Genomic DNA, 24,239 nt, shown 5'->3' on the forward strand with positions numbered 1-24,239 from the left:
CACCTCCTCTAGCCTATGGTTGGGATTGGGAGTCTGTTGGAGCTCTTGAAGTTGAGTTCTGACAACGCAGTGCTTTTTTCTGTAACCAGTCGAAAGGTTTAGTCCATTTCAGAATCTTAGTGCTGTGACTGATTCTTATGAGGGGGAGAAGGGGGACAAACACACATTTTGTAGTTTCTTTGCCACTTTCTACTGCTTGCTATCTAGCTAATTTTCTGACTAGCTAAATTCCAAACTGAATCATTCTGAATCAGACTCGAATTGCCATATGCAGTTCTAATATATGAAGAATTTATTGCTTAACCCTCATTAAACCTTCCGTGCTCTAACAGTTTTGTGCATTTACGTAGGCTTATACCAACTGTTTAGAGACAACTTCAACATTTCTGATAGTAGGTCTGGTTTGGGCAAGTAAATAATGAAAATGACGTTGAAAAAGACCTAAAGAATTAATAGTATTTTCTTTTACTATATTGCAGGGGGTCGCATTGGTGTCCTGTCTGTCCTGCAAAGTTTTGTGGAAGAGTCAGCGTCTAGCTGGTGTTTCTTTACATCAGGAGAAATCCTGTATGGTGTTTTGTTGCGTACGCCTCCAGCTACATTTTCTACTGTCTACCAGTGGAAAGGAGTTTTTGTTCCTGTCGAGGTAAATGTTTGCTTGCAAACACCAACCATACTATTTAATAAAGATTTTTAAGTCTCGATTATTCTTTTTTATTCCTCTCTCAGAATTTCAGTATGTGGAATCCTAAGAGCTGTGTCTCCTTCCAAATCCATACCTCTCCCTACCTTGTGATTACTCACGGAGGAGCCAGGCAGGGAGCTTCCAACAACAGTGTGTATACCTTTGTGCCTGGACGCAGGCTGTTGAAGGTAAATCTGGTTTACTTATAAAACCGTAAAATAATGGGGATGAAAAGGACCTCAGAAGGCCATCTAGTCCAGCTACATTTTAGAAAAAAAATCATTCTGTGCTCAGCTAGCTTGGGGCCCTAACACTCTGCATGACTGCAGTGGTGTAAGTTTTTACAGCTGGTTGTCTACTGTTTTTTTATATGTATATTTTGGGGATGGGGGAAAATGAACTGGGAAGTGAGGAAAGAATTTGTGGACCAATCAAGTCATAGAACATTTTCTGAAAAATGTATGATAAGTTATGTTAATTTTGTAAATCAACGCCACATATATTGACATATTTTTAAAATCGTAAAATTACAAATATATAATTTAATGTATTGTATATATAGTTTTATATGTCATTTTGCAGTTTTTAAAAATAAGTGTGTATATAAACTTGTCATTGAAGTGATTTCCAAACACCATTTTTGTCATATTTCCCTCACAGATACAGACTCTCTCTATTCTGGATACCAGACATGTGAAACATTTTGCTGTAGATGAAGACGACTACTTGATTTTTGTGAGCCACACAAGCAGTTCCAGTTCCATCCAGGTTAGAATGTACTTGTCTTCCCTGGCTTTGATGGGGTACTTCGGTTAGTTTTGAGTTTGAAATATGAAGGGAAAATTAAAATTTATAAGTATATATTTCTGAAAAATTACTTACGTTTCTATTATGGATTTATAAATTAAAATTCTATACTTTTTAAAATGTAGCAATACTCTCTACATTAACATATAATTTACACTGGGTTTTATTTTATTGCTAGTGTTATTTCTGTTTTGTAATCTAGCACGTTGAATGTCCATAAGAACAGAAAGAGCTTCTGACATAAACCTGCTCATCTGAAGAGCAGGCACAGCTCCTTGCAGTACAGTAGTTAGCTACTAGTGTGCTTCTACCTTAGGGTCCACCTTAGAAATGAGGAATTCAGTTCACTATAAGTCTTCCCAGTTTTGCACTGTGATACTTAATTTGTCTTCTCTTGGTGCTAATTATGAATATATAATTTAAAAAATATTTCATATTTCCACAGGTTTTCCAGTGGAATAAAGATATATTTGTTCTGCATCATCAACTTCCACTTTACAGAGCTCTGAACATAGCTTTGTTTCCTAGAGGAGGCATTATGTACTTATTAGTTTCTTTGTCAAATACCACCCAGAACATGCTTTTGTACCAGTGGTTGAATAATGAGTTTAGGAATCTTCGTCAATTACCAGCAAAAGAAATAAAACATATGGAGGCCTGGATTTCTGGATCTGATATCTATTTAATTATTGCAAAAGGTATTTAGCAGAAGACAAACACTGAGTTTGTGAAGTATATGCTAGCTTGTTTGGTAGCAAAGGCATTTGGGGTAAAGGGATTTAGGTAGGGATTAAAGTATTGCTGGGGAGAGACAATTCACTGATAAGCATTTAATCCAAGTAATTTCTGTTTTCTCCTCAGAAAATAAAACCATTGCATTTGTTCTCAAATACTTACAAAACTAATGAAATGTTTTCCTAAGAACAGTAGGAAATAGTAACTCTATTAATTTAGCTGCTGATGGCACCTCTTCTAAGCTTTTCTAAGCTTTGTGATATGCAAAGATCATTGGTCAGCAAATCATAGAATAGAATCATAGAGTCATAGAATCACAGAATGGTTTGGGTTGGAAGGGACCTTTAGAGGCCACTTTGTCCAACCCCCCGGCAGTGAGCAGGGACATCTCCAACCAGATCAGGTTGCTCAGAGCCCCGTCCAGCCTGGCCTGGATGTTTCCAGGGATGGGGCATCCACCACCACTTGAGGCAACCTGGGCCAGGGTTTCACCACCCTCATAGTAAAAAAATTTTTCCTTATAGCCAGTCTAAATCTACCCTCCTTTAGTTTCAAACCATCACCCTTTATCCTGTCACAACAGGCCTTGCTAAAGAGGTCGCCCCCACCCTTCCTACAGCCCCCCTTTAGGTACTGAAAGGCCACAAAAAGGTCTCCCTGCAGCCTTCTCTTCTCCAGCCTGAACAATCCCAGCTCTCCCAGCCCTGCCTCATAGGAGATGATGCTAGAGGATGAATCATCCCATGGAGATCAGTCATACCATGGAGTTATGCACCACTTAAAAAAGAAAATATGATAACTGGTCTCACTTCGTAATTAAAGCTGCCAAACCCTGCCTTTTGAATAGCCAGCAGTGTACAATTTAACTAAGAGGCAGCAAAATAATTTAACTTTTTTTCATTTTCCTCCTTTGTAGAATCTGGAAATTCTTCCGAAATTTTCATCTGGGAGACAGGGCAGTCTACCTTTAGACACTTTCAGTCTCTTCCAGTTGGCGCTATAAGAAACATCCATGTTTTCATGCCTCCTTCAGGTTTAGGTAAGACTTAAATCAGAGTATCATGGAATCATAGAATCATTTAGGTTGGGAAAGACCTTTAAGATCATCGAGTCCAACCGTTAACCCAGCACTGCCAAGTCCACCACTAAACCGTGTCCCCAGCACCACATCTACACATTTTTTAAATACCTCCAGGGATGGTGACTCAGCTACTTCCCTGGGCAGTATAAATGACAGTATTTGTTCCAATCCTAATTTATAATGCTGGAATTGCAGAAATATATGTGCGGCTTTTTTTTTTTTTTAATTATTTATCAGACTTTAAAAATTGCTATAAACATTGTGCTACCAAGGGCATTTCTGGCATTACAAGCAGAACTTCTAAATATACCACTGAGTTTTTATTTTTTCTCCTCCTTGCTCAATGTAGTTCACATCCTCCTATCTGGTAAGGACGGAACAGCGCTGTATTCATGGAACTCCGAAGAGAACCAGTTCTCTGTAATGCTCGAAGCCCCATATGCAGATCATATCATTTCAGCTACTGCAAGGTCTCTGAACTCCAGCAAGAGCTTGATTGCTCTGTCCGTAGAGTCCAACTCCCATATTTATGAGCTGACCACTATCTCCAACCAGTCAGATTTTATACCCAGGTAGGCTTTTTTGTTTTATATAACTTTCTCTCAGATCTTGTGTTTCTTTTTCTGTGCTACTGTTTTTGTAACAGTGGAAAGCTTTATATACTTCTGTGTGTGGTGTGCTTATTAAGACTAAAGAGAATTTTTAACAGGTTTAAGACAACCTGAAGTCAAACAGCCGCACAACTGGCTTTAAAACATGGCAAGAAAGGACTTGCGGACTTGATTTCTCTAAAGCTTTCCTTTAGGATAAATTAAATTACTTGCATAAATAGTTTCAGTTACTCTATGACCTATTGTAATTTTTTTAAAAATCCCAAAACAACACAGAACCGACAACCTTTAAACCTCATTTACTTCCTCAGGAATATAAACAATAATTCTAGCTCCAAAAATGCTCATTTACAGCAGTGCATTCAAGTTCATTAATCAGCTATCCTCAGTTTATAATTATTTGATGTGCGTGTTTTTATGCTAGTTCAGGTGAATTGGTATTTGAGCCTGGGGACATGGAAGCTGTGATAGCAGTCAATATCTTGGATGACATCATCCCAGAGGAGGAAGAATGCTTCAAAGTGTGGCTGAAAAACCCTAAGGGTGGTGCAGAGATTGGTGTTCATGGTTTTGTTAACATAATTATTCCTTCCAATGACAATGCCTATGGAGTCATTGCATTTGCTCAGGTAAAACTTGTAAGGTAAATCATTAAAATATGTATATATAGTTTCTGAATAATGGAACACAAACTTACTAAAACTGTAAACTGGAGCATGTGTCAGGATTTTTTTTCTAAAGTCTTGCAGCAACCTGTTAGAAGCTTTTTAACATACATTTAGTGATGCTATGTGGAAGATCAGTTCCACAGTCTGTCCCTATTGTAAGATTTTTATAATCCCCTTATGTTTAGATTAACACATTAGTTTATCTGCTTGGTTTTGCAACAACCTAAAAGTTAAGTTTTCAGGTGGCATATATGATATCATCACAGAGTTGCTACTGGTTGGTTAATCAAAGGAATTAAATAAACAAATCTGAAGACCCTTTTCCCCTGAAAAAGGTACTAATTTGGTTGTCTCACAAGATGAGCCAGTCTGCCAGGCCAAAATAATTTATTTGGAAAAAATGTCAGACTGAAGATATTATTTGGAGTGGTTAATTCTTGAATCATCAAACACTGTAGAAGTTACCTAGACAGGTATATAGTAAATGCATACTGAAGATATAAAAATATAAAACACAGAAGGGTTGTTACTGAAATAAAACATTGCAAATGGTCTTGTGAGGGTGAATAACAGTAAAGTAACAGCATTAGAAACATGTCTGTCTTGAAGGTCCACTTCTTTGTGATCTGCTTCATATGATTTGGATGTAAAATACTGTACTAAAAAAAAACCCTAACAAAAATAAAACACTGGATTTTTTTTTCATAGGATACAGAAGCCTGACATTTTAAACACTTACATCCATGAAACCTTGGAGTATTGAGTACTTCTGAAAATTAGGACATACAAATTTAATCAATGAATGTGTATTTAGCTATTTAATAGTAGACTAACTTATTAATGCCCAATGTCACTGGCCCCCATTGAATACCCAGATCACTAAAGAAACTTTTATTTATAATAAAATAATGTTATGGTTCTGCTATTTTTATGTTTCCCAGAGTTCTTTATTTAAGCAAGTTGAAGAAATGGAGCAGGACAGCTTAATCACCTTGAATATTGAACGTTTAATAGGAGCATATGGACGAGTTACAGTAGAGTGGATCGCTAATGGGAGCATAAGTGATGTATTTCCAGCTTCAGGAATGGTATGTAATAACATCACTGATATAAGGGAAGCACTGACTGTATTGCCTCAGACAATAGGTGCAGAAGTACTGAGGGAGAAGTACAGTACGTGTTAGATTGCCCCACTCTTCTTTTAATTCCTGCTCCCTGGTCCTTTCCTGTGGTTCTGGCAGCTTGCCCTTTTGGCTGGCACGTAATACCGCAGCATCACTCTAGCTCTTCTGGAACCAGGCACTAGAAAAAGTGTATCTGTAGCATCCTGTTCCCATATTTTCTTCCTCCTGTGAGATCCATCTACTGCATAAAATCATTTGCACAGGTGGGAATCTGGGAGTGTTTGCTCTTCATCCTGACCTTGTCAATACAACTGAGAGCCTCAGTGGCCCAGAAGAATATCACAAGTCCCAGTTCTTTCAGTTTCTGAGGCTGTTTGGATTCCAGCCATGATAAAATCCAGTGTTTCCTGCTAGCCAAAGCTCTTGGTATGCCTTAAGACCAACAGATGCCGGGTTCTTTAAGTCAAGTGCCTCCACCTGGTGGCCATCTGTAGAAGACACAAAGTCCTTACGGGTTTTGGGGCTGTAGAGCTGTAGCACAAGCCGTAGCTGAGGGAAGAAAGGGCCAAAAGACTGTAGAAATAAACTTTACACCTGTAAATAATGGGTCTGGAGTAAGATGAAAAATTTAAAGAAAAATTAACAAAGGGGAAATCAAAGTACCAAACCAATCCAATTCAGTACTTAAAGGTACTTAAAAGTACTTAAAAGTACTTGGAAGAATGGGGACAATCTTTTTAGCGAGGCCTGTTGGAACAGGACAAGGGGTGATGGTTTTGAACTAAAGGAGGGTAGATTTAGACTGGATATAAGGAAGAAATTTTACAGTGAGGGTCTGAAGTGCTGGAACAGGTTGTCCAGAGAGGTTGTGCAGGCCCCTTCTGTAGAGACATTCAAGGTCAGGCTGTATGGGGCTCTGAGCAACCTCATCTAGATAAAGATGTCCTTGCAGGGGGGTTGGACTAGATGACCTCTAAAGGTGCCTTCCAACCCAATCCAGTTTATGATTCTATGAATCATTCTGAAATTGTTAAAGTGCTGCTTGAACATTCTAGATTGATGCTACATGGTTTCCCCACATATGTTTGCAGATAGGAAGAGACAGAAAGGTAAAGTAAAGGCATAATGTTGTTCACTGTAAATTCTTCAGTGTAAGTGTAGCCTAAGAGTTTATAGACATGTCTTCCTTGTTCAGAAAGACCTAATCAAGTAGCTGGCCCTTTGAATTTAAAAGAATAATATAGATCATAGAATCAGAGAATGCCCTGAGCTGGAAGGGACCCACAAGGACCATCGAGCTCAGCTCCTGCCCCTGCACAGGACAGCCCCAAATTCACACCGTGTCTCTGAGGGCCGTGTCCAAGTGCTGCTTGAATATTGCCAGGCTGGTGCCGCGATGCCTCCCTGGGGAGCCTGTGCCAGGGCTCCACCACCCTCTGGGGGAAGGACCTTCTCCTAATGCCCAGCCTAACCCTCCCCTGGCACATCTCCCTGCCATTCCCTCGGGGCCTGGCGTTGGTCACCAGAGAGCAGAGACCAGCCCTGCCCCCCCTCCTCCCCTTGGGAGGGAGCTGCAGAGCGCCATGAGGGCTGCCCTCGGCCTCCTCTGCTCCAGCTGAACAAACCCAGGGGCTTCAGCGGCTCCTCGTACGGTTTCCCCAACTTTGTGGCCTTCTCTGGACACTCTCTAGTAGCTTTATACCCTCAATGTCCTGTGGTGCCCAACACTGCCCACAGCACTCGAGGTGAGGCCACCCCAGCACGGAGCAGAGCAGGACGATCCCCTTCCCTGCCCGGCTGCAGTGCAGGGCTCGATGCCTCCCGCTTGGCCCTCTTGGCTGCCAGGGCACACTGTTGGCTTGTGTTCAAATCAATAGCTATCAGACAGATAGACAAAGCATTTCTCAATCATTTTATATGGAAAAAAAATAAATCAACAAAACTGCGGACTAGACAATTCTTCAATTAGCAGTGATTTTGATACATATTATATGTTCATCATTCTTTTGACATATTTTATGGGGTGTGTTGACCTTGGCTGGCTGCCAAGCCCCCACCCAGTTTCTCTCTTCCTCCCCCTTCTGAGCAGGACAGGGGAGAAAATTAAGTGGAAACTCTTGAGATAAAGGTAGTTTAATAAGAGAAGTGAAAGCCATGCATGGAAGCAATGCAAAAAAAGGAATTTATGTAGTACTTCCCGTCAACAAACATATGACCAGCCACTGCCTGGGAAGCAGATCCTCAGTACAAGTAGCAGTTGCCTTGGAAGAACGCCATAACGTCAGTCATCTATGTCTGTACCCCGCCTGCCTCCTTACCCTCAGATTTTATTCTGAGCATATTATGTGGTATGGAATATCCCTGTGGTAGTTTGGGTCAGCTATCCTGGCTGTGTCCCTTCCCAACCTCTTGCCCAACCCCAGCCTATGATGCTGTGAGAGCACTGCTCAGCAATAGCCAAGATATTGCTGTGTTATCTCAGCACTGTTTCAGCCACAAATGCAAAATACAGCACACTACCGAATGCTGTGGGGAAAGATAAGTCCAGCCCAGCCAGACCCAGTATATGCAGAAGAAACGGTGGTGAGTTGTAAGCAGTTTACTGATTCGTCCTCTTTTTTAATCTTTGAGAGGATCTTAAGCTTAAGTGTATTATGCAAGAAACCTCAGTGAAGACCGGTAATTTGGAATAATTTGAAAGGTATGTAATGAAAAGCAATAAACTGAACAGGAGCCAGCTGTGTGTGCATACTGGTCTGCGCAGAGTATTGCCAGCAGGTTGAGGGAGGTGACCCCTCCCCTCTACTCAGCACTGGTCAGACACATCTGGAGTGCTGGGTCTAGTTCTGTACTCCTCATGCCCACAGACTTGGGCATATTGGAGTGAGTCCAGCGAAGCGACATGAAGATGATGAAGGCATTGGAGCACCTGACACATGGGAGGAGGCTCAGGGCAGATCTTACAAATGTATGAATACGTGAGGTCAAGAGTAAAGAAGATGAAGACAGATACTTCTCCACTGTGTCCTGTGCCTGCAATGGACATAACACAGGAAATTCCATTTAAACATGAGGAAAAACACTAAATCAGGTTACCCAGAGAGACTGTGAAGTCTTTGTCCCTGGAGATATTGAAAACCTGGTTGGACATGGCCCTGAGCAGTCTACTGTGGTTGAACCTGTTCTTAGCAGGGACAGTTGGACTAGGTGATCTATAGAGATCCCTTCCAACCTCAGCCATTGTGATTTTTACAATAATGAAGGTATATGATCACTTTGAAACAACTGAGCTGTTTTGCCTGAAGTTGGAGTGTAGTTGTCAGAAAGAGGTCTCAGGTTGAATGCCTGTTTATAAAGCAGGCAGCTGTGGGTAGCTTGATTATACCAAAGTAATTTCCATAAAACCATAGAATCATTTTCTACTGGGAATTTGGTCTCTCTGATTATTATACTTCTGATTGAGAATTTATTTCTTGCTTTGTGACCTCTACTTCAAATGATTTTACCACATTGCGTTTTTCCCAAAATGTTTCTTCATATCACCTGTCTCTCTGGGTCTTATATTTTTTTCCATACACTTAGGTATATACACAGCCTGGGGATCAAACTGGAGGAACTAGAGCTCTGTGCCCAGTCAGAAAGTTATGATATCATAGGAATAACTGAAACATGGTGGGACAACTCACATGACTGTAGGATCATGATGGATGGCTGTAGGCTGTTTTGTAAAGACAGGCAGGGAAGAAGAGGAGGAGGAGTCGTGCTCTATGTTAAGGAGAACCTTGAATGTACAGAAGTCAACTATGGCAATTGTGGAAGCCCTATTGAATGCCTCTGGGTGAAGACCAGAGGGGTTGTGTCCCAGGAGGATCTTACAGTAGGCATCTGCTACTGACCTCCAACCAAGACAGTAAGGCCAATGAAGCATATTTGGGTCATGTAAGCAAGCTTTGGGTCATCAGAACCTGGTTCTTATGGGTGACTTCGACTACCCAGATATTTGTTGGAAGAACGACACAGCAGCTCGCATGTCATCTATCAAGTTCCTGGAATGCGTAGAGGACTGCTTCCTCGTACAAATGTTAGATGTGCCAACCAGAAATGAGGCACTGCTGGACTTGCTAATCACAAACCAAGAAAACCTGCTGTGTAATATATATCTCAGTTAGTGACAGCCTTGTGATCGCAACATTGTGGAGTTTGGGATCCTGCTGAGCACTTGAAGGTCAGTACTAAGACGAAGGTTTTAGATTTTGGAAGAGCAAACCTCAAGCTTGCTCAGAGTTCTGTTGGGAGGGATTCGGTGGGAAGCTTCCATAGAGGACAAAGGAGCTATTGAGTACTGGGAGCTTTTCAGCAATGCTCTCCTGGAAGCACAAAAACAGTTCATCCCCTTTAAAGGTAAGGGAAGTAGGTGGAGCAAGAGACCCCCTTGGCTTAACTGTCAGCCTCTGAGTCTGCTCAAAACCAAGAAAGAAGTGTACCAGTGATGGAAAAGCAGATGAATACCCATCAAGAACTACAAGGGCATTGTTGGGAGTGCAGAGATGCAGTTAGAAAAGCAAAAGCTCAATTCAAACTGAAATTGGCCAGAGATGTCAAAAACTACAAGGAAGGGTTCTTCAAGTACATAAACAACAAGCAGAAGCAGAAGGAAAATATTGGCCCACTGTTAAATAGGACGGATGAGTTAGGCACCAGCAATGCTGAAAAGGCAGAGGTTCTCAACTCTTTACTCACCGCTGTCTTTTGCCAGCACTGTTAGGCCCCAGGCCTTGGGAACAAAAATCCCAGTTGATGTAAACACAGACCCACCGTCAGTGAAGGAAGAATTGGCCTGTGAACTATTACAGGAGCTTGACCCTTGCAGATGGGTGGGCACTGAAAATAACCACCTGAGGGTGTTGAGAGAGCTGGCTGATGTTGTTGTGAGGCCACTCTACATAATCTTTTAGAAGTCATGGAGATTGGGGGACATCCCAGAAGATGGGAAGAAGGCTAATGCCACCACCATCTACAAGAACTTAAAGGAGGGTCCAGTAAATTATAGGCCCATCAGTATTACTTTAGTCCCTGGCAAAATTGTGGAACGAATCCTCCTGGGAGCTCTCACAAGTCAAATGAAGCACATGATTGTGAAAAGCTAGCATGGATTCACCAGGGTCAAATCATGCTTGATGAACCTGATCACCTTCTATGGCAAAATAACCTGCTTGGTTGATGTGGGGCAAGTGGGGGACATCGTCTACCTGGATTTATACAAGGCTTTCAGTACAGTTTCCCACAGCCTCCTCCTAGAGAATCTGATGTATTATGGCCTAGACAAGTGGTCTGTGCAGTGGGCGGGGACCTGGCTGACAGGCCGCACCCAAAGGGTGGTGGTAAATAGCTCCTTTTCAAACTGGCAACCTGTCACTAGTGGGGTCCCCCAGGGATCGGTATTGGGCCCAACGCTGTTGAATATCTCCATAAGTGATCTGGATGATGGGATCAAGTGTACCCTGATGAAGTTTGCTGATGATACCAAACTGAGTGGGAAAGTGGACGCTTTGGAAGGGAGAGCCACCCTGCAGGAAAAGGTGGATAGGCTAGAAGAGTAGGCGAACAAGAACCTTATGAAGTTCAACAAGGACAAGTGTAAGGTCATGCACCTGGGAAAACATAATCCAGGAGTGCAGCACAGGCTGGGATCCACCTGGCTGGAGAGCAGCTCTGTGGAAAGGTACCTGGGGGTCCTGGTGGACACGAAGCTCAACATGAGTGAACAGTGGCTGCTGCAGCCAAGAAGGCCAACATGATGCTGGGTTGCATCAACAAGGCCATCACCCGTGGAGATAAAGGAGTCACTATCCCACTCTACTCAGTGCTTTTCAGGCCACACCTGGAATGCTGTGTTCAGCTTGGGACACTGCCCTGTAAACAAGATGTGGACAGGCTGTAGAGGGTCCAGTGAAGGGCCACAGAGATGACCAAAGGACTGGGAAGCCTGCATTGTGAGGAAAGGCTGAGAGAACTGGGTTTGTTCAGCCTTGAGAGAAGAAGGGTTAGGGGAGACCTTATCGCCCCATCCAGATGACATGGACTCCCTTTTGACAAGGAGTTCCACGGAAAAGACATGGGGTAATGGGTCCAAGTTACTCCTGGGTAGATTCCAATTGGACACAAGAGGGACGTATTTCACAATGAGAACAATCAGCCTTTGGAATAATCTCCCCAGGGAAGCGGTGGATTCCCCAACACTCGACGCTTTTAAGATTCAGCTGGACGGGGTGCTGGGCTGTCTTGTCTAGACCATGCCTTTGCCAAGAAAGGTTGCGCCAGATGATCCTGAGGTCCCTTCCAACCTGGTATTTGTGATTCTATATATTCTATTGCTTTATATACATAAAAGTGTATCGATTGTGTGTGTGTGTATATATTTTTTATTTGATAGAGTTTTACAGAATAAAACAGTTGGTATAACAGCATTGAGAAGAAGTTTGACCTTTTTTTTTTCCTTCTCTCTAAAACTTTAGATTACGTTTTCAGAAGGTCAGGCCCTGTCCACGATCACCCTGACAATTCTCGCAGACAGTGTTGCAGAGCTTTCAGAGACCGTGGAAATCACACTCACGCATGTTACCACTGTGGGTGTTCAGGATACCACAAAAGGAGCTGTAATCGATCCCAAAAGGTCAACAGCTGTACTCACCATTTTACCTAGTGACTCTCCGCACGGTGTGATTGGGTGGCATATGGAGTCTCTCTTTGTTAAAGTCAGAGAGCCAGAAGGTAAGGCTGTTTCCTGGTTCTTAGGAAAAAATACATGTTTTTTTCAAAGTCAACATCATTGAAGCTATAACAACGGTTATATATGTAGAAATATTTTGTATATATGTAATGTATACAATGTATAATATATATTATACGTTATTTATCAGCATTGTGTATATATCAGCATTTTTCTATTAAAACTGTAGCAGAAATATCCTTTGAAATATGTAACTATGCTATTTCATTACATACATTTTATGCTGTATTTCACATTGCATATATCAGCATTATCCAGTCTTTTTTTTTTTAAGGGGTAAGTTATTAAAATCTTGTCATCTTGTGTTGCAAATCACTAATACATAGAATACTTCTATTTCGATAAAAAGCCAAACTTGCCCATTTAATGGGATTAATATGTTGTTTAAATTAACTTACATAGAAAGACTTTCCTCATGAATTAGGTCAAAAAGGGAAGCTTTTTGTTCTGTGGGATAGGGGAAGGAAGGAAGCAGTGCAAGCCTGAATTCCATTTCAAGAAAGTTGAATTGGGGTTTTTCTGCTTGCCAGCTGCGTGTTTGGTTGGGCTGTGTCAGTTTCCCTTGCAGGCACCAAGGGAAATTGTAACGGATCTGCCAGGCAGTTGGCCAGAGGAGGACTGCCGCGGTGCTCAGGCTCCCGCCCTCCCTGCTGGCACGGGGAGCCAGGCAGCTGGTTGCTCTGGCATGCTCTACAGCCTGGTGGCTTTCCAGCAGCTGCCTGATGGGCTATTCATACTTCAAACGCCCAACTGAAATTTCCTGGCAATTTAACGTTGCGTCCGTATTAACAAATAAAGTTTATGAAAATACGCTTTCCGTCAGAATATTATTGCAGATGAAACCTCCTCACCTGTTATATTTTAAAGGGAATTAGTGTTGCCCCTTTTGTAGCACCTGGAAGTACTGTGAAGGGATACTGCTTGTTCCACACATACACACGCGCACACATTACAATCATTTATACTTTGAAGTTAGGGTTCAAGGCATGTTCTTAGGTTTCATTTGTTGCAGTTTCTTTTCCAATCTTTAAATGTTGTATTTTTGGTGAATTATATACAGGGGCTAGCTCTGAAGTAGTATGTAATTTATACAAGTAACAGAATCTAGCCTGAAGTACAAAGGCTGTTGCTTTTCTATTTCTCCAGTCATAAAACCAGCACTTTTAGCCAAATGCTGTGTTTGGAAGTTTTTTTGAAACTATTGCAAATCTGCTTTCCCAAAAGCGATCTGAGCCTGACTGATACAAGTGTATCTCATTTTTTTCAACATTTGAGTTAAGGAAATTTAAAATCTACAGCCAGAGTGACTGCCTCCAACACTGCTTTCTGTATGAGAATCAGTAGTGATCTCCAAGGCTTGTAAAGGCCAGGTAAAATAGTGAGATGGGAGTTTTGAAGGAAAACTGAATAAAAATGGCAATGTTGAAGTAACAGTTTCTGTAGCAAACATTTAAAACTGTAAATATTCTGTATTTTATTACTCCTGTAGATCCAGTTTCAAAATCCTTTCCAGATGTACAGACTGTGTGTTGTGTGTGTTCACACCACTTGTATGTGCTCATTTGCTTGAGTTGTTGAATTATCCATGTATTGTTGTGTTGCTAAGCAGAACTGAAGAGGGCTCTAGCAAGCAGCTCCAGTACAATGAGGTGAGCTGAAAATCAAGAGAGCAAAGCTTAAAATAATCATATCTTGATTTTTTTCCCCCTCCTTGTTATAGGGCAAGTGAATTCAACTACTCTTGCTTTACAAATTGTTCGAGAGCAAGGGTTTGTTGGAGAGATTGCAGTCCATCTGAGCACTGCGCCTAACTTCGAACTCCCCCTCTCCAACCAAGCCACAGAGAATGAGGATTATGTACTGCAAAAGAAGACAATCGTTATGGCAGAGAATGCAACAATAGCTTCTGTTGTAGTCACTGTTTTGCCTGTGAGTAGTCTAACAACAACTTTAGCTAGTAATATCTTTTAAGGAAAGGGAAAGTGGTGCTGCTTCTACACCAGAAGTAGGATTTAGCTTTCTAAAAATAGCTAAGGTGTGATTCTTGCCTTGTCAGATGGCTGTACCTTAGTAAAAATTGCAGCCATCTCTTTCAAAAGAATTTGAGTACTCATCACTAAGAATGAACCATATTCTTTGTTTTGTTTTGGTCCCAAATTAACATATAATAAGGATGAAAGAAAAAATTATAAATATCTTAGGTCCTTGCTGGTTTTGCAACTTGTTGCGGATTTTTACAGAGGATTTATTTTACTTCACACGTATCTTAATAGATTTGTTCTGTAGTTGAGGAAATGTTGATTTTTCACCAAAAATATGTATATTCTTTAAATATATTCATAATGGAGGTATTGCTTTTCAAGTTCTGGCTTAGTTTCTGGAATCTAGCCACCTTTCTAATCAGTAGGAGGAACAAGTGACAGCGAGCAATACCTTCCACCTTTCTTACAGACCTGGAATCTGACTGCCAACTTCAGTTTCTAAAGCTCAGCAGAGGTAGTCTTTTTTACGTTTCATACAGTGTGAAACAAGGCATTTGTTATATGGGACCAAGTGCTGAGAATTTTTTAATAGTTAGCAAGCTTCAAGTACTCAGCTTCCTGCATGTTTTATAACTTACAGTGTTTTATTTTGAAAGTGACATTTAAAAGTATTTTTCCAGGACAATGTTCCAGAATTACAGGAAGGATTTATAATCAATATTACCGATGTGCAGCTGGTAGATTCTCCCACTGGAGGTCAGCCAAGCGTGAAGAGGCTTGGGTTAGAAGTAGCTGAAATAACAATTGAAGAAAACGATGATGCCAGAGGAGTATTTATTTTCAATGTTACAAAGGTAAGTAAGTCTGAATGAAACATATTTAAAGTAGCATTCCAGAAGGACAGTCCATGTTTTCAGACCAGTTTTGATAGTGTTTTAATAGGCTTTATGACACTGAATTGTTCTGGGTATAGAGGCCAGATACCATACAAAACTCCTTCTTGAAAGTTTCTTCAAAATTAATATATGATATTTATTTAGGGAGTTGGAAGTGCTAAAGCTGGTGTCATAGAATATTCTGAAAGGGACCTCGGGAAGTCATCTAATCCAGACTTTTGCTTAGAGCAAGGTCAATGCTAAATTCAGACCAGTTTACAAGCGATTGTGTATTTATCTGTTTATTTTTATGTGCAAGTCAATATGCCAAAAAACCCCAAACCAAAACCCACCCAAATAAAAAACCCCAAAAACCAAACGTTGCTGTGACACTCAGCAGTCTCCTGTTGAATTTATAGGATATAACTGGAGCTGTTGCTGCTTATGAGGTTCCACCACCACAGAATATACTGAAACTTCCAGTTGTTCGGCAGGCTGGGAGGTTTGGGTCAGCAACTCTGTACTGGGAAGCCATTCATTCAACTGCCAGCTTTGAAGACTTCACACCATCGTTTGGAAACCTTACATTTGCAGATGGGCAGGTATGCGCTTGCTGAGAGCTTATCTGTCTCTGGATTACCAGCTTAAGTGTTTCTCATGTTTTCTTCCAGCAGAATTTGCATCTTTTCATTGACAACATTTTATGTATGTCCTTATGTGTGTGAATGATGCTCCTGACTTAAGTTCTTTAACATGGAAAAGCAGAATGTTCATAAGTGTTGACCAAATAGGGTTGTGTGCCTTTGGTACCTCCACAAGTGAAGACATAATTTCTAATAATAACGCCTGTTACACTGAAAATTTGTAACATAACCTGACTTCTCTATAAATTATCAGAGTAAGCTTGTATGTTTTCTTAGCTGTGTCTACATATAGTTGTAAATTTCACGCTGCCCCTGACAATACTTAGTGTACACAAGGGGTTTTGATTTCAAATGAACAGAACCGGTCTTTGGCGAATAGAAGGATATACTTTGTGAGCAGAATTTTGACTGAAGTACAATATTGTGTACTTTGTTTTCTACTGAGTAGAAAGCAGAGCAGCCTGCTGGTTGTAACATACAAGATGGACTTAAAAACCACTCTTGAAATTTGCTATCTTATAAATATACAAGTGTGATCAGAAATAAGCACAACTGAACAATGTGTATTTATCTATTATTAGATAAAATATACTACTTTAAATTTCAGATTTTTTCAAACAATTCACAGAATATTACAAATGAAACTTTGTTGCTCTTTTTTTTAAACAATTTCTGCAGGCTACAGGAGAAATAGAAATTACAATCATAGATGACAGCGAAGTTGAATTCCTTGAGATATTCAAGATTGCCCTGGTGAGGGTAACAGGTGGCGCAAGACTTGGGGATGACACCCTGGTAACTGTCGCTATCCCACCAAATGATTCCCCTGTTGGAGTATTTGGATTTGAAGAAAAAAATGTAAGTTTGATTTGGATTGCTTTCTTTTCTGCTAAAGCTGGATGGATGGGTTTGTGTCACTAACACATAGCCAATTTTGGTAAGCCTTCATTGCAGTGGAAGACACGACTTCATTGAAAGGCATATTAGTACTTGCCTTCATCTAGCTGTGTAGGATGGTGGTAACAATGAAAGTGCTGCTGCATAGGTGTAGATTTTGGTGTGACTGAATCAATTTAATTCAGTAGACTCACAATTCGGGGCATCCCAGGTAGGATTTTTGGTAGTCTGTTGAATATTAAAATGGTTTTGTAATGATCTGTAGACCTGAAAGTCTATGAAACCTATCTCGTCTTAGTTCTTGTCCGTGAAGATTCTTCTGCTCTCCATTTTGCTGGTGCTGTGCCTGCTTGTGACTCATTGTCTAATTGTCTTGAATCACACAGCATACAGAAATAACACGAGTGACTGATCTTTGCTAGCAGAATTCAACACATTCGTTATCTTCTATTATCTCCCTGTTGATTTTCACTCTTTTTGTTATTTTACATTGTCATTGATAATGTTTTTTGTTCTTTATCTCAAGTCAGTATCGATGCCTTTTGCTACAGCCTTTCCTATTTCGTCCTTCTCTTCCTTATCAGGTGACAGTGAAGGAACCTCAGACACCTGATGACTCTGCTGCAGTTGTGTTGCTCACTGTAAGCCGAAGTCAAGGAGGACAAGGAGCAGTTAAACTGTTATGGATTCTTGAGGAAGCAGCCAGATATGACCTGACCCCTTTGAATGGTACCCTTCACTTCAATGAGGTATTTCTGATATTGCAATAATTATTTACTATTACATTTTTAAATACTTTCTTCTTCTTATGTGTGTTTGCAAGGTTGTTGTTACATGTTTATAGAAGCAGGGGGTTACTAAATATTCTAACACTAGGGGAAAGGCCAGTTTGAACTGGTAGGATTAGCAGTATGTAGTGTTTTTTTCAAGAAGAAAAGGAAAGCTGCCATGCTATTTTTAAGGCAGCACAATGTAATCATCAGGAAGACAGGCTCTTCAAATCTGAATTGCTTTTACAATTAAGAAAGAGAAACAAAAATGTACTAAATGTGAAGAATGATTGCAGAAACATTTTTCCCATTGCAATATCAGACAACTGAAAGAGAAAATTAATATTGAAAGCATGAGAAGGATAAATGAATGCTCAAAATTTGCAGATTTTAAAAAATAAATAGTAAAACACCCAAATGACTTTCAAACTGGACAGTGGTATTTGATTTGTGTTTCATGGCAGGTTAAAACTCTGAAGTAGGAGCTGAAATACTGGACATTGTCAACCTATTGTTGTTATCTTAATATTTGTATTTTACAGTCTACTCAAAATATTTAATGAGGAAATTTTTTTAACACGAAGCATTATCTATTTGGTCTGTACAAGGCTATTTTGCATTAAATAAATACGCATACCAGTTATTTGTTTTACTTTTAATCTGCTGGGAAATAGCTTTTTTGGTAAGACCACCAGTTTTGGCAAAGTTATGCTATCATTTTACTATCCTTTATCTACTGATAGGCCTGGATATCTTTTCCCTGAAGTTCTTATAAATGCATACATGTAAGGATACAAATATGTATGCATGGAGTACTAAAGTTTTACAATATTTACCTACTTTTTTCCCTATAATCTAATTTTAAGCATTTGCTACTGCCACAAAATGTGAATTAGACAGGACTTTGCTATGGCCTAATATGTCTAATCTTAATAATGTTAATCCTTAGAATGTATGTATTCTATTGAATATGCACTTTCTGATTAAAAAGGTTTTGTATTGAAAGTTTCCACTAAGTTGAAAACTTGTTTGTGAATACAGTTTCAAAGTAGTTTCAATAGTTATTCACTTGAAAATAGCCAGGGTATTTTTGGGGTGTCACACAATGTTTGAGAATCAATTTTCACTGTTTGTTAATGTGTGATTCTTGATTTCATCCAGACCAGAAATGTCACTTAATTTATATATTTTTATATCATCTGGTCTTTACGCGATGCAGACTGAATCCCAGAAGTTGCTTGTTTTACATGCGGTACAAGATGATCTGCTGGAGGGGAATGAAACATTTACCATTCAGCTAGTCTCTACTGGTGATGCAGAGATATCCCCTGTAAATGGTAAAGAATTAATTCAATACATTCTATTTTAGGACATTTCATTTGAGAATTGTGTCTGTTCATACTATTTTAGTCTGCAGTGCTTATATATTTTGTGTGCAGCTAGTTGGTAGCAGTTTTGAGTGTCAGTCCTCCCTAAGTTGTTTCCTTGTGTGAAGAAATCAAAGAGAATTTTAGATCATAATTTTTCATTCTAAATTAATTGCTGGTGTAGACTTTTTGTTCCGATAGTTGACGCTGTCCATGAAGAATTTTTAACAAGAAGAAGCAAAAACCAGGTTCAGACCTGTGAGAATCATAGAATAATTTCATTTGTAAGGGACCATACAGGGGGTGATCTAGTTGAAAACCCTGCTCTAGGAACAGGAGACTTCACAATTAGATCAGGTTGCTAAATGTCTTGCCCACTCTAATTCTGAATATCTCCGTGGATGGGGGTTCCATGGGCTCTCTGAGAAGCTGGTCCTTAACTGCTTACGTCACAAAATTTACAAAAGTTAGCTCATTAGTTAGTTTTCATTTACCATGAGGTTTGCTCTCTTCATAGGTGTTGCAACCATCATTATTGTGGGCGATGAAGGAGCCTCCGGGGTGGTTGGGGTAGCCCATTCATCCAAGCATGCTCTGATTGGAGAACCTTCAGGAAATTATAACGGAACTGCTCTTATTAGGTGGGTACATCACTCATCTTTCCAAAGGAAGGACAATAGCTCAGTTTCAAAAGCTAAGAGACTCCACATTTGGCAAGAATTTCTGGAGTGCTGTACTTCATTATCACTTCTAAAATCAGAATTATTTTTAAAATTCGATGCCTTTTAAAGGAGGGCAGAATATACTATGTCTGTGTCTTTTCAGTATTACTGGGGAGCTCCAAATACTCTCAGTTTCAAAGTATTTATAACATTGATCCATTAAAGAGGATTATAATGAAAGGAAGAGGGGAAGGGTATCCATGGCATTTGAAGATGTTTTGTGCTCTTCAGGATTCAATTCCTGAATTTTATTTCAGTATATTGCTATGATGGGTAGCGTAACCAAAGTGGGAACTGGGTTTTTAGCTGAAAGAAGATGTGGTTATTTCACTGCATTCTGGTCACTGAAAACAGGATGAAGAAATGAAGATGTTACTGTACCTTCTGAGAGTATTGGATAAAAGGATTATGACAGCTTCCTTTGGTGAACCAGCAAATACAAGCAACAGAACAGCTTCTGATGCTGCCCTGAGAAGCCCAAAACACAAAGTGATGTTTTGTGCAGCAGCAGTTGTAGATCATGTAGTAGATCATGTTAGGTACAGACTTAGTTCACCAAGACTGATGTCATGAGTAGGATTAGGCTTTAGGTTTTTAGACAAGTAGATCAAGAGATCTCATAGCAGTGTTCTAGTGTCCTTCTGCCTTAAAAACCAAATTGCATTACCCTTAAGACACATTTTCCTTCTGTTTTGCATATTTATCTTCAGAAAAGCAAAATGGAAGCAAGAGAGCTCAGTTTTCAGCCCCCACCTTTGGGCTTTACTTGCAAAGAAACTTTAAAGAGCTCTCAGTAAAAATACATCTCAAGACGCCTCCCTACACCGGGAAATAAAATGGAACTGCAAAAATGTTATTGGTCTGAAAATGTCTTAATAGTGACTTAGAACATTAAAACTCAAGCTCCACACCGCTGACGTTTCTTTCATTCACAGCAATATAAAATACTGTCATTCTCTGGATTGGATGTTAAGTATTAAAGGTAGAAAATGACATCCGTGTTTGTGTCCTTACCTGCAGCCTGATACGTGGCCCAGGGATTTTTGGTGAGATCATAATATATTGGAATATAACACCGCCTCATTACACAGAATTTATTGAGACATCGGGGACCTTGACAATGCGAGATAGACAGTCTGCAGCAGTTGTTCTAATACAGGTACATGAGAGATTTTACACCAGTAGCTATTTCAAGAACTTCCTTTTATTTGGTTAGTATCCTGGTTAGCAATCAGTTATATCTCTCTCCCTGGAAATCGTTTAAATCCTTTAAGCTTTCATTGTTTCTTCTCCCCAGGCTGTAGATGACAACCGTCCTGAGGAGAAGCATTACTACCAGTTTCAACTAACTGGAATTAGTGATGGAGGACTCATAAATGAATCCAGCAGCACAGCAAATATTACCATGGCTGCCAGTGATTTTCCGTATGGGGAGTTTACATTTTCGCAGGAGCTATTGCAAACAACAGAAGAACAAAAATGGGTATTAGATTAAAATTCCTCCTTATGGAAAAAATCGATAGATATCAATATGATTGCTAGATTTATGCTTAACTCTAGGGGAAAAAAAAAAACCAAATCAAAGATCTATGCTACATTTATCATAGCACATTCTCCAGAATGGCTGTCTGAGGCTTTTGAAGGTTTTTAATACTCTGAGAAAGAAGGCTATCTGCTAAGTTACCTGTACTCTGTACTTGCTAAAGCAAATTGTTGTTACCTGGCAGAACCATTGAAAAGACGCCTTTAGAACATCTCCTAAAGGCATCTGTAACAGAAAAACAAACCCATTTTTTAAAAAAAATGTTCTCTTTTCCTCAGGTTAATATCACTATTGTGCGTTCCAGGGGATCCTATGGCAAAGTGCGTCTTTGCTTTCAGATACTAAATGGGACTGCCGAGGAGGGAGTTGATTTCACTCCCACAGTAGGGGAATTGCTGTTTGGGCCACATGAGGAGAGTAAAATGGTTTTGGTTGAAATTCATGATGACGACTTTCCCGAAGGTCCTGAAGACTTTTCAGTGATGATTACCAAAGTGGAACTCCAAGGAAGGTAAAGATAAAATTCTTAGTTGATGGTTACAAGCAGAAGGACAAACTGTATTTGTAATCTGATATATCTGCATAAATTCAGCACTGGATTTCAGCTGTTTTACTGTAAAATTGTGTAAGACAGCTATAACGGTAATCTTAATAGAAATTGGATGTATGGGGAACCCAATTCTTCTAACATTTGTATATAGATTTTGCTGATCAAGATTGACTAAAGCTAAAAGTCCACACATTACATACAAGTTGTCAAGTTACATGAAATTCAAATAAGAAGACAAAACGATAAAACAAAAGTACACAATTCTGTGAATAAAATAGTATTTTTGCATATATAATAGTTTGAAAAAGTGTGACCAAAAAGTCTTTAGTATTAACTGTCAGAAAATAAAAGTATTTGTGGTAACTGACAAATTGTCATACTTGCATCTTAATACTTCCACAAGAATTTTTAATATAATTTTCCTTTTTATGTTCTTGCAAGTGGATTTGATTTTACCATAAAAGAAAATGGTCTACAGGTGGATCAGCCTCCAATAATAGGAAATATCTCAACAGTGCGAGTCACTATAGCAAAAAGTGATAATGCAGAAGGCATCATAGAATTTGATCCACGGTATATCCTTTTACAGGGTAAGTTTACCTTAAATTTTTGCTTAAATTTAGAAGAGAAGTCCGTGGCTATGGCATAAATTTTGAAATGAAATAACTTTTTCTCAATTTTTCTTGCAGTGGAAGAGGACGCTGGATTAATCATGATTCCTGTTGTGAGAAAGCATGGAACTTATGGCTATGTAACAGCTGACTTTCTTTCTCGAAGTATTTCTGCACTTCCCAATGGTGTTGACTATGTCATCCATAATAATTCTGTCATCTTTTATCATGGCCAGAACCAGACTTTTATTTATATATCTATTGTAGATGATGAAGAAAGGTAATTCATTTTTCCAATATTTATTGACTGATTTACTTCTGAGAAGTCCTTTTTTAGCATGTGCAGTATGCCTGTGTGTAAAATTGAAACTGAAAAACAAATTTCTGCGGTGCTGAAAAATCACCTAAATTTAAAGGGGGGAAAAAAGAAGCTATTATTAGTTTCACAGTTCATGTTAAATTTTATGCAAATACATTTATTTTCAATTAGACTATCAGACATTTTGGGTGTTAATAGTACTGCTGTGAATAATAAAATATTTTGCCTTTTTTTTTTTTAATTTAGCATGAGTAGAAAATAGAACATTATTTTTATTTCAGATATCACCGTTCTAAGCAAGTGGGAGGAATGTTCCACTCTATGCTTACAGAGATGACTTCTGTATACTTTTAAACACATCCAGTTGGATGCATGATTGAATTACTAAGTATAGTTTTAATTTATTTTTTTCTCTGGTATCTCAGAATCTCTTTTTCTTTTTCGGTGCAGTGAATTTGCAGAGCAATTCGAAATCCAGCTGACAGGAGCCACTGGTGGAGCAGTCCTTGGGCTCCACCTAGTGAGCCAGGTCACTATTGCTAAAAGTGACTCCCCCCAGGGCGTCGTCCGATTTCTCAACCAAAGTCGAATTATTCTTCCCAATCCTGAAACACCCACAGCAGTGTCCCTGGTGCTGGAAAGGACTGGAAGATTGTTAGGGGAGACACAGGTGGGCCCTGGCTGTCAAACACTGGATGCTTTCCAGAGACTAGGTCAAAAAGCTCCTGCATTTTCCTTCCAGCACTTCTTTGTGACTGATTTCTGATAGGATAATTGCAGCTTTTTATTAAACGTGAATTGCATATGGTTGCAGTATAACAGAACATGTTGTTACCCTTTAAATCTTCTCTTTCTCCTCCTGCTTTCTTTCTTTTATTACGGTCTTGTATGCTTTGTTTTGAACTAGCTCCTAATTCCATTGAAAATATGGTTAATTTCATATACCACCAGTAATTTAATTTCATTTGGTTGAATTACTCCCTAAAGCTGGACAAACGTTCCACAGCAGATTGTTTACTATGAGTTTTCTGTGCTTTTTTTTTTTAACCCCGTACAGACCACTAACAGAGCGAAGGTATAAATATGAACTAAGGTAGGCCTTTCCCAGTCTCAGCAAATGACTGGAAGATTGGCAGTAAAGGCCATCAGCTCACCCGTGTAAAAATTGCCTTGGTCTTCCTTGACTTTTTCTAGAAGTCATTTGAGAAAACTGGAAAAAAAATGGCCAAAATATTTGTCATTTTCTGTCTCAATATCACACTTCATGGGGAATTGTTTTGGACATAAGTAGTCGTTTGGGGAGCTTCAGATAACAAATCACGAATGGGAAATAGAAACTGGCCCATGTGTTTCCGGTTATGTGCTAAAGAAATCTCAGTTTCTCTTCTTTTCCATGACTAAAATGTAGACTTTCATGAACTGGCATTGTGGCTAACTGACACTTCAAAATTTTCATTT

The 24,239-nt window shown here is 39.6% G+C and overlaps 1 protein-coding gene across 1 annotated transcript in view; it reads left to right on the forward strand.

Annotated features, from left to right (window-relative positions):
• The window catches only part of ADGRV1 (adhesion G protein-coupled receptor V1), a 285,841-nt gene that overhangs the window by 87,118 nt on the left and 174,484 nt on the right, over nt 1-24,239 (forward strand). Inside the window, exons 48-69 of the mRNA XM_064439564.1 lie at nt 480-646; nt 730-873; nt 1,346-1,453; nt 1,938-2,190; nt 3,144-3,266; nt 3,658-3,880; nt 4,344-4,548; nt 5,529-5,675; nt 12,227-12,482; nt 14,222-14,430; nt 15,164-15,337; nt 15,778-15,960; nt 16,681-16,860; nt 17,484-17,648; nt 18,889-19,006; nt 19,554-19,677; nt 20,779-20,917; nt 21,056-21,241; nt 21,580-21,812; nt 22,293-22,441; nt 22,541-22,742; nt 23,232-23,451. Coding sequence (XP_064295634.1) covers nt 480-646; nt 730-873; nt 1,346-1,453; nt 1,938-2,190; nt 3,144-3,266; nt 3,658-3,880; nt 4,344-4,548; nt 5,529-5,675; nt 12,227-12,482; nt 14,222-14,430; nt 15,164-15,337; nt 15,778-15,960; nt 16,681-16,860; nt 17,484-17,648; nt 18,889-19,006; nt 19,554-19,677; nt 20,779-20,917; nt 21,056-21,241; nt 21,580-21,812; nt 22,293-22,441; nt 22,541-22,742; nt 23,232-23,451 — 3,908 coding nt within the window. The remainder of the gene's footprint in view (nt 1-479; nt 647-729; nt 874-1,345; nt 1,454-1,937; nt 2,191-3,143; nt 3,267-3,657; nt 3,881-4,343; nt 4,549-5,528; nt 5,676-12,226; nt 12,483-14,221; nt 14,431-15,163; nt 15,338-15,777; nt 15,961-16,680; nt 16,861-17,483; nt 17,649-18,888; nt 19,007-19,553; nt 19,678-20,778; nt 20,918-21,055; nt 21,242-21,579; nt 21,813-22,292; nt 22,442-22,540; nt 22,743-23,231; nt 23,452-24,239) is intronic.

This window comes from Phalacrocorax carbo, chromosome Z (genome assembly GCF_963921805.1).
Source record: "Phalacrocorax carbo chromosome Z, bPhaCar2.1, whole genome shotgun sequence".
NCBI classification, from domain to species: Eukaryota; Metazoa; Chordata; class Aves; order Suliformes; family Phalacrocoracidae; genus Phalacrocorax; species Phalacrocorax carbo.